General features: G+C 33.0%; 2 protein-coding genes across 8 annotated transcripts in view; one reads left to right on the plus strand and one right to left on the minus strand.

Annotated features, from left to right (window-relative positions):
• LOC106051401 (uncharacterized) overlaps positions 1-5,198 on the plus strand; it is a 241,024-nt gene extending 235,826 nt beyond the window's left edge. For all 7 annotated transcript variants that reach the window (XM_056023275.1, XM_056023276.1, XM_056023278.1 and 4 more), the window contains one exon: positions 358-5,198. In XM_056023275.1, coding sequence (XP_055879250.1) covers positions 358-1,182 — 825 coding nt within the window. In that variant the 3' untranslated portion in view covers positions 1,183-5,198. The remainder of the gene's footprint in view (positions 1-357) is intronic.
• The window catches only part of LOC106060231 (uncharacterized), a 202,443-nt gene that overhangs the window by 109,767 nt on the left and 81,469 nt on the right, over positions 1-11,207 (minus strand). The window lies entirely within an intron of this gene.

An 11,207-nucleotide genomic window follows, 5' to 3' on the forward strand; every position in this document is an offset into this window, starting at 1 on the left:
AAAAATAGACATTCATGATACATTGTGTATACAATCAAGCTTACTGTTGGGATTCAACAAAAAAAACAAACTAACAATATTCTTTATTGGTAAACTGGGGTATGAAAGATGTTTGGGCATTGATATGTTGAGCTAACCAGACCGGGTAACACCGTTTCTAGGGACGCCACTGTAATGAACAACTATTATTTAATAGTTTTAAGATTTTTATTTTTTTTTAAATATAAAAGAAATGCCACAAATGTGAATGGAATAAGGGACATTACCCAAATATATTTTTATCTTTTATTTTTACTCATATTATGTCCCTTGTTTTACACAAAAAAAGTTTTAATTAAATATTTTATTATTTTTCAGACTAGCATTCATGGTGACAGACTAGAAACCAGCGTAGTAGCATCCACAAACAATGGAAACGGCCATTACCAGCCAGGCATCTACCCACAGCACACCTGCCAGCCTGTCAACTACCGTCTTTCTCATCACCAGCAGCCTAGACTCATCAACACACCATATGGACAGGTGCCGGCCCACACCTCCACTCTTGTTATTCCCCACCAGCTTCGTTACAATAACTACCGCAAGCTGGATGGTGCTTACAGCTCCTCCAGCATCAGCAACAGCGATCGTTCACCTGTATATGAGTCTATTGGAGACGCAGAGTCCGTCAGGGAGCGCTGCACTGGTGTGCGAGGAGATGCCTCTGAATGTGAATTTTGTGAATGTGGCGGTGACCATGGGAGTGAACACAGTGGATACGTTAGATACAATGATCCAATTATTTTAACTGGGCAACCTAATGTTAAATTATCATTACTATCCCATCAGCAACTAGAAGACCCACCAGGACCATGTCCTCCGATGTATATGGATGGCTACTATAGTGATAAATGTCCACAAACACTTCCTCTCAGGCCTATAAGAAGCCAAAGTAAAACAGAAGATGAGTATTCAGAAATAGAGCCTGATGAGGTCCTGCCGCTAAACCAGAAAAACAGTACAAATCAAAATGAGGCTGATGAAGGAGGGAAGTCGGATCTTTTGAGACGACGACCTTCCTCTGGGAGCTGCTATAGTTCTAATGGATCCCATTATAAAGATGGCAACTACAGTGGACAAAGAAGGGTCATTCCTGCATTACACCCTCACTACTTTATTAACTCCCCTGAAGAAATTAGTTGACAGCATTTCATAGGTGGAGATCTGAGCTAAAGTATCATTTCATATTCTAAGCTTTTTAACACCAAAAACACCGGACACAGTAATTGAATATGAAAGTTCTTTTAAAAATAATGTTTGCCTTTCTTATTCACTGTTCTAAGCTTGAAAGTTGTTTAAATTTTTTTAGTTCTTTTATTTTATTTGAAGAAACCAAAGAAACTGTTTGATTTACTTTGATTGTTCTGATTGAATTTTTATTTATACTTCTGTCAAATTATTCTTTGGTTTACAAAATATGCCCATTGCAGAAAATACCTGTAGATTAGCCACTGGTAAGGATGTGAAAAGTGTGGCTTAGTTGCAGCAATCACTTGGCTAACTATCAAAGGGGCTTTAGTTCAAATCCTTACTTGAGCTGAGTTTTGTTTGCTGAGCACCTATAGGCAGCACAGAAACTTTTTTCCAGACACCCTCCCTCTTTCTGGTCCACCAAAGAAATTGGAACATACTAAACTGCCCATAGTAAACTGACCATGCTTTTTGCATTAAAAGTTCAATTTTACAAAAACAATTTAAAAACAAATAGCAAAGCCAGGGCCAGCCTTAGGTAATTAGAGGCCCTAGGCAAAATGATTGTGGTAGCTCTAATGAAATAGAAAAATAAAAACGAAAACAAAAATACAACTACACTTTTGTTTGCATTTTCATACATAACAACCCTTAAATTAATGATTCAAAATTTTTACCAAAAAGGAAAGGGTCTTCTTAACATAAAAGTCTAAGAAGTACATCTAAACATTCATGAACAAACATACAAGTCAGAGTAGTGACTTAGAGCTAAGGTAGTAGATATAGAGCCATGGACCTCTTCTACGTATGAGATTTAATGGAAAGAATAAAATTTTGGTTTTAATTAAAGATAATTAATTTTCAAAGAATTATTGTTTAATAATATAAAAAGTAATTTTCTTAGCTATTGATTTATATTTATTTTTGGTTGCCTTTCAAGGATATTAATATAACATTTATAAAATAATAATTGACAAAGACTTAAACATCCATGTAGGCTAAAAAAAGGTTTGATAATTTTACATTTCTTTTACAATTTCAGAAAATTTGTTTTGAAAAATTAAGTAATTATTTATGTATCAATGATCTTTTTTTATAATTGATGAATCCCATGATGCTTTGAGTTTCTAATATCTAAATCAATGTCATATTCAAAATATAAAAAGATTTAAGAAAAAATAAATAATTGTTTTGTGTGATGTTTAAAAATAGTTTTTTTGAATTTGTTTAAAAGACAATATAGGTTATAATTTGTAGGTTCAATTGTAACTATTTAGCTTGTGATGCTTAAACCGAAATTACACCACTAAAAGTTTGATGTAAAAGAATTAGAGCAATATAAAAAAATACACAGCACTGCACAGGAGTGTCAATTGTGCTATTTTCTGTTTGTATTATTCTATACTTTAATGCACTACATTTTATTTCTTTCTATGTCCTAATTCTGTTGCCTTAGAACCCTGCAAATAAACAAAACATGGTGCATTTATATTATGTCATCTTTTACTGACAATCTTTTTTTTTTTTTTGCCCTTTTTTTTAAACTGCAATTTTTTTTTTCTGTTAATTAACATATCAAATTTAATTTTGATGTAATTTTTTTATGATTATGTGATGGCTTTAGACATGTTTGTTTTTTTCATATGTTGCAGTTGACACTGAATAACACAAACTATCTGTCACTTATAAGTACATGGTTCCCACCTTTGTTGTGATTTGATAAGCAGAGCTTCTGCAAGAGTGGTATTGTCTCTGATACTCTAGTTGAAAATATGGTTCATTTACAGGCATACTTGGATGTGAATTATCTGGGTTAGTGATAAAACATCAACCAAGTTTAAATAATACAATTAGACCCAGATTGGCAAGGGGAAAAAAGTGTAGCTCTACAGGAGCTAAGGCTAAGGTTTTAATTTTTTAATAATTTATTCTTTGTGAATCACAAAACAGACATACTAAGGAGCCTGGGAATTTTGTGTGTGTGTTTTTTTTTTAATTTATCCTTATCTTGTACATTTGAGTAAATTATAAGCCTGATCTGTGGCAACACAGTTCAGAGACTATGGATGACAGCCTGGTCATGTGACATGGGCTCTGAACTGTCATCTTGATGATCCTTGGTTTAAACCCTGCCTGCTATCATTTCCTGAAGTCCTGCTGGAGGTTTGGAATAGGATTTAGTAATCATCAATTCTTGAGGGATATTTATGAAAAACAAGACAAAAGAACTTCAAGGGTCAATGGTTATAAAGAAAAGAAGTTTAATCATTCTAGAAAATGCTCATAGAAAAATATGCAGCAATGGTAATAAAAAAGCTAATTGAATTAATTGAAAAGTTTTGTTTTATGAAATTATTTGAAGAAAATGAAAATTTATGAATTAGACAATGGCATCATTTCTTTATTATCAAAAAACATTGTCCAACAATGTTATTCACTTTCTAGAGCAATGTCTCTATTCTCTTCCCATCTCCTATTCTTACCAACGCACTTAACCTTTCCAGACACTTGCTTTAGCTCTGTTTAAAGATGTCAAAAATATATATATTTTTAGTTACAGTGGAGACAACTTGTTGCATAATTCTTCTAATGTTGCATAATTGTTAGGGACTATCTGGAACACCTGTTTCATTGATTCAGTATTAATTTGTTTCTTATCTGTGGGTGAATGTTTTTAGTCATCCCAAACATCTTTATAAGAAGCAAGAGAATGAACATTGTGTTGAGAGTGTATTGAACTACCTATTTCAATAGGAACTGTTGGCCTCAGAGCCTTGCCAAATGTGTGAATTGAAACCTCTAAGAAACTGAATTGTTTGTGTTTTTATTGTGGAAATTTAAACATTGAAAGGGCCAGTATATATATATATATACTTTTTGTTTTAAGGACTATATTTTCTAAATAGGAAATAATATATAACACTCAATGACTTTATAAAAATGTAGCATGAACTGCTCCTAGATAAAATACAGAGTAGTGCATTATAATTGTAAATTTTTTAAAGGCTTTTTATGCTACTAATTCTTTTAAAAAAATTTTAAGTTTTGATTTTTATAAAATGCATAATTTTAATGAAGTTGAGCAAAAAGAAAATTTCTTTTACTTTGTAGAACTTTACCCAGCATTGAATACCTGCTGATAATCATTGTCATGTGGAATAGGCATGCTTAAATTTCCAAATAGTTGTCACATTTGGAATGGAGTAGTAAAATCTTTTTCTTTTTATTTACAGTCAAAATAGATAATATATAAGCAATAATTTTCAATGACTGGTTTAAACATAATTCCTTTTTTTTTTGTTTTGTGTAGGCCCTTACAATATCTGTCGAATGTAGCCTAATATCATAAATTGACTTTGAAATAGATAAATATTTGTGTATTTAATCTAAGTAAAGCGGACTGAGCAATTAAAAACAAAAACTCTTGATAATGTTTTTTTTAATGAAAGTATAGATTTAAAATAATCCTTTTGAGTCTAAATTTGGAAAAGCTACAATATGAAAGTACATCATATAGCCCTATGTAATTATTCATAAATACCATTTAGGTAATACAAAGTGCTTTGTTTTGCCTTAGACATTTTAATAATTTTTATTTAATTTCTTAATTTGTAAATAGTAAAGTAGAGAAATGAATGTGTCTTGCAAGTCTTGGATCATATATGTTATATCATTGTCTTCTTTAATTATGTTCTATCATGATGTATTTTGATCATGTTCTATCACAATATACTTTGATCATGTTCTGTCATGATATACTTTGATCATGTTGTTCCACTTAATGTTTATGTTGCCAATAATTATATCACCCAACATTCTAAATATCTGAAATAATTTCTTTTATGTATAGACTTAATGCTATGTTGGTTCATCTCTATAAATGCTTTTCTTTAATGATTATTTATGATGGACTGTCATCATCATATCGAGTACAAAATAAAATGAAATAAACTTAATGGATCAATAAGCTTTTTTTTTTTTTTTTACTTCAGTGATTTTTTTTTTATTTTGCACGTTTTTCTTGATAATAACTTTTTATGTCACTTTAATATTGGGTTTAGTTCAATGTGTTGGTGAGGTGGCTGAGTGGTTATGTGCTTGGCTTCTGAACTGAGGGGACCTGAGTTCAATTCCTGGTGATGGCTGAGATCTTTGATTTCGGGATTTTTTACCTGCTCGAATTAGTACCTGACATTAGGTGTGAAAAAGTACAGGTGGCTGGTCATTGTGCTGGTAACATGAAACTCTTGTTAACCATAGGTCACAGAAACAGATGACCTTTACATCATCTGCCCCATAGATCGCAGAAACAGATGACCTTACATCATCTGCCCCATAGGTCACAGAAACAGATGACATTTAGGCCTACATCATCTGCCCCATAGATCTGAAAGGGGAACTTTGCTTTTTTGTGCTACTTAAATGCAAGATCTTATTTATTGGGGATCTATTTATATGTTTCTCGGGAGTATGTTATCTTGTTGGTGATGATCTTGCATCATGGACGCCCGCAGGGGGGTGCAAGGGGATGCACTTGCACCCCCCTGGATTCTGAGTAGCCAAATTCAAGTCATTTTTTCGCACCAGCAAATCAATTAACTTCTAAGTAACAACTGAACAAGTAGTGCTTCCACTGGTTAGTGTAGTAGTAGATTAACCTAGGCGTATCAGGAATTGATGACCAACCATGTACGTGCACGCCTCTGAATTCTGAGTAGCCATATTTTAGCCAATTTTTTTTTTATTTTGTAATGAAAAACATCTTCCAGATCTGATATGTTTTTATTACATAGATGTAGATTTAGTCAGAATTCGAGAGGGGGGGGGGGGGGCGCAAGTGCAGCACCATGTACTCCCTTGCTGGCGCTCATATATTATTGATTCAAGAGTTTAATAAATTAATGTTCAAGAAAATTTTGCGCATCGTATTCTAAGTCTAAATCTAAAGGCCTATCATTGGAATATTATAAATTGTAGTAACTTAACAAGTAGTGCCTCCACTGAAATACAGTTGTATAGATATGCTATTATTGTATCTAGAATAGGCAAATCTGGAGTTCATGTCCGACCATGTACGATTTATTATAGGCTTGCAATTCTTTGCACTATAAAGGATGTCGAATATTCTATAGCATGTTAGTCGTGACGATTTGTTTTCATTTGCACAAAGATTTAATTATTATGCATGCCACAAGGTCGACTTTCACAAGACATTCTGTATGGGGATTTAACAGAAGGCAGGAGATCCGCTGGTCATCCACTGCTAAGGAAAACTGATGTATGCAAACGCGACATAAAGCTCTTCAAAATCGACACTAACCGGTGTGGAAAAAGTGGCACTGGGTAGATCCATATAAAGAGCGAGCATTAATTAAAGGAAAGATCCTGGATTGCAGATAATATATAGAACAATAAAAACAACACAAGATACAGAAATTTTACAAAGAGAATTAGATGAATTACAGAAATGGGAATCAAATTGGAGCATGTCTTTCCACCCAGAAAAATGTCAGTAACAAAAAAGCTAAAACAAATTAATTCCACTTATCTTATTCATGGTAAACCAGTTACACAAACTAAACAAGCAAAATACCTAGGTGTTATAATAAATGAAAAACTGTCATGGAATCCCCATATTGATGAAAGTATAAAAAAAATCAAAGCATTAGGGTTTATTAAAAGAAATTTCAATAAATCAAATAAGAACATAAAACTAAAATGTTATTTAACCTTGGTTAGGCAAATAATAGAATATGCATCCTTTGTTTGGGCCCGCAACTTAAGAAAACAATAAGAAACTGTAACAGACACAAAATAGAGCAGTGAGTTTCATAACAACTGAATATTCACATTTGACTAGAGCAACACCTTTAGTATAATCACTAAATTTAGAAAGCTTTCAGGACAGAAGACTCAAAAATAAAGTAGCAATTATACATAAAACACTGAACCATAATCTTCAAATACAAAAACAAAATTTAATAAAATACTCAGAAAGACACAAAGATAAATGCACATTCCTCATCCCATATGCTAGGACAAATTTGAACAAATACTCATTCTTCCCTAGTGCTATTAGAGCATGGAATGGGTTTCCCCTTGTTGGTATCAAACAAAATAATTAATCACCAATAATTAATTTTCTAATTGGTTAATTTTTTTTATTGATTCATGTCTTGTCTATGCTAATGAATAATTGTGCGAAGTTTAGTAAAAAAATTTTTAGTCTTCTGTCCTGCGAAGCGTCTGTAAATTTAATGATTTTACCAATGGTGTTTCTCTAATCAAATGTGACTATTACTGTGTTATACATTTCTCGGTTCTATTTCTGTTCCAGTTTCATTACGTTTTCTTGGATTGTGGGGCACAAACAGAAGACGCATAGGCCTATTCTAATATTGGCCTATCCAAAGTTACATAGCCTTTTCGTTCGATGTTCTTGTTTGATTTATAAAGAAAAATTCTGTTAATAAACCTTATAATGCTTTTTAAATTTATTTTTTTTTTAATATTCAACTCATATCTTCATGAACCTTTTGGGAAAAACCTGGACAAGGATTTCGAAAACGGCTCTATATCAATGATTTTCCTAGAAATTTGACATTTCGTGTATAGAAATATATCGTTAAAAAAAAAGAATTATTAGCTAGTTGGCCACACTGGGAAAACTCTACTCTATAAGCATGCCCATGTACCGTTTTGACAAGCGTTATCCCCCATTGCCATAATAGCAGCCCTAAACAGGCCCTAATGGGCGCGGTTATCATTTGCACATTGGCATCATTAGGGGCCAACATGCGCTACAATAAACGTGCAAATATGGGCCCAGAATGGGTAAAATCACTACCAGATTCATAAGCGATTTCCAGAATCGTGCCGTAATAAAGGCCATACTAGCCACGATGGTTTAGTGACAGAAATTTTTATTGGGGGCTCACTTAGTGAAAACCTTTAGCCTATTATGCCATTATTGTTCCAGGGCCGGATTAGGGGAGAGAGAAGGGGCTACAGCCCCGGGGACTCCACAAGAAAGGGACCTCCACAAAAGAGAGAAAAACATATTCGCATTTCGACGGGTCAGAAACTTTTAAGTTGTTTTTTTTCTCACTTTTTTTTTCGCATTTTTACAGCTGGCTAAAATGTCGTGATTAAGTGTACGCTTGTAATAAGTAGGCCTAATTACATCACCTGATTTACGACAGTGCATCTACCAAGGGCCTTAAACCCTCCATAAACCCAAAAATATACACTTTTTAAACAATATTTTAAAAAAGTAAAATGCGATTAAATTTATAAAAACTCTAATACTTTCTTCTAAAATATAGCATGCATTTAGATCAGTGGTTCCCAAACTTTTTTTTTGCCTCATAGACCCCTTGCCAAGTTTTCTGGTTTTCGGTAGACCCCCTGCTTAACTTTCACATTATTGCAAATTCATCAACATGTTCTCAATAACTAATTTCTAACTGTAGTGAGTTGAAGAGTGAAAAGGTTTTTTAAAGCTACATATTAAGTTATAGAAATTATTTACGGAAATGTTTTTTTTTTTTCTTTAGGATTCGAATAAGAGATTTAATACAACAATTTTTCGTTTGAATAGCAGGATAAACATTTAAAGGATTAATTAAGGTACAAATCATATATTAGTGTATGAAAGAATTACATTAATGGGTTGTAAAAATTATTTTAAGCCACGACCTGTTTAAATGAAATCTATTCTCATAGACCCCCAATTTATTTTTTCACTTTCGTAGACCCCTTGGAAGTCTTCGTAGACCCCTGGGGGTCTATATACACCACTTTGGGAATCACTGATTTAGATATAAGTATTTTCATTCAAAAATGGATCTTTATTAAAGCTTTCGAAAAATTGTAGTGGCCTTCACAAAAATCCTGCCCTGGGGTCTCCGCATAATTAAATCTGGCCCTGGCCCTAATGGGTTTGTATCTGTAATTTTTATTGGGGTTCAATTAAGGATAATTTTTATTATGCCATTATTGTTCCGATGCTTGCCCCAATAGTTTAGTAATTAATTGTTTTATAAATTTTATTATGACTAAATTAGGGGTAACCTTTATAGTTCCCCAATTTTTTAATACCGGTAATTAAAATTCATTATTGATTTTTTGTTTAAATTATGCTCTTTTTTTGTTCAGATGCAGCACCAATGGCTTAGCACAGTGATGCCCAACATAAATCGACCTGCGGGCCATTTTAATTTCCGACTGGTGTCGCGGGCCAGGTAAAGGAAAGGTACAAAAACGAAATGAAATTGACCTGAAACTATTTGATTAGAAACCCGCGGATCTAGCACTTACATTCATTAATGGGATATTTTTTTTTTCATGCGTCAGAAAACAACTTCATTTCTCTACTAAAAATATGAGCTACAGAGTAGCTAGCTTTACCAACGACTTATATTCTTGACTCTTTTTGATAAATATTAACATTAATCTTCCAATCTCTAGACGTAGTTTAACTATCTTTTTATTTGTTTTATAATTGCGTTTCTTTAAAAAAAAAAACAGCCACACTTTATTTACAACTCAAATATATTGGTTTATTAGCGTGTTCTGCCAAAAAGTAAAGGTAAACTTCACATTAAGAGTCTCATAAACGAACAAATGTTGGCCATGGTCCAATCAATCGGAGTAAAATTGATGGCCCTAACGTAAGTAAAGAGACATTTTTAAACCTTTTCTTTTAAAAGGAGGGGGGGGGGGATTTAATTTACTTTGTGCAGACATTTCGGCGGGCCGGATGGAACCACGTCGCGGGCCGGATCTGGCCCGCGGGCCGTATTTTGGGCATCACTGGCTTAGCAGATATCATTTTTCACACTAACGTATGCCTATTCTATATTTAGATCTAGAAATGTAAATAAAAAGAATTTTAGACATCATCATCATGAAATTATTATATTCACATGCCACATTGATCTAATCGGTTAGTATAACCGATGTGCGATTTATCAGTATATACATCTAGTTCTAATGTCAATATATTTAAACAATAATGGACATGTAAAATTATGATTTCATCGTTTTAACCCTAACAATCAATAACATTTTTAGAAATGTACTATATTTAATAGGCTACTTGCATATGCTCTGATCATTTATTCAAAAATAAAACACACAAGTAGGACACACTTTTTATTTAAATCTTTATTCTTGGAATAATAATAAACCTAAACAAAGGGCAAATATAAAGACACAAACAAGAAATCAAGACAGAATTTTCATTACGTCTCGAATCCTCCACAGGCTGACTTCAATGTAAAGTACGTTCCCAATTACGAAACGAACAACCGCCTTTAATTCCTCCAACTAATATCAGTAACCATTAGACCTGGATGGACTCAGAGGCGCCCAAAGATCCCCAAATTACAAATCCAAGTCTTCACCAGGATTCGAACCCAGGACCCCGGTTCGGAAGTCAAGCGCTTTATCACTCACCCACTGTGCCCCCACTTTAAGGCTGGAGGCAAGAATTTCCCGTTGGCCACACTGGTAAAATTCTATAGTTTCACCGTTATAATATTTTTTCAAAGTATAAAAAGGAATACATTTAAATTTGGCTAGAGAACTATAGATCTAGAAAATATTTTCCTTGTACGAACTATGTATGTCTTCGGGTATTTCCACATTCAATCAATTTTCTAAAATCTAACATTGATTAGTTATTAAGAGAAAAAAATATTCTCTATAGAATATGTTTTATAAAGAAGGTATATTAATTGTCTTCTGTAAAAAAAAAATATTTTAAAAAGTTTTTCTTTCGTCAATATGATGATTCCATTATTCACAGCTTTTTATTTAACCTATTGTAACACCGAAATATCTGAGTTTTTAGCCTGAATAAAGTATGTATAAAAGTAGTTTTATCAGTTTTCTATTTTGTTTGTTTGTTTTCTAGTTGTGGTGCGATTTAGATGTGGATCTAAAATTTAGTAACGTGTCAGTATCACACTATC

Source organism: Biomphalaria glabrata, chromosome 3 (genome assembly GCF_947242115.1).
Source record: "Biomphalaria glabrata chromosome 3, xgBioGlab47.1, whole genome shotgun sequence".
NCBI lineage: Eukaryota > Metazoa > Mollusca > Gastropoda > Planorbidae > Biomphalaria > Biomphalaria glabrata.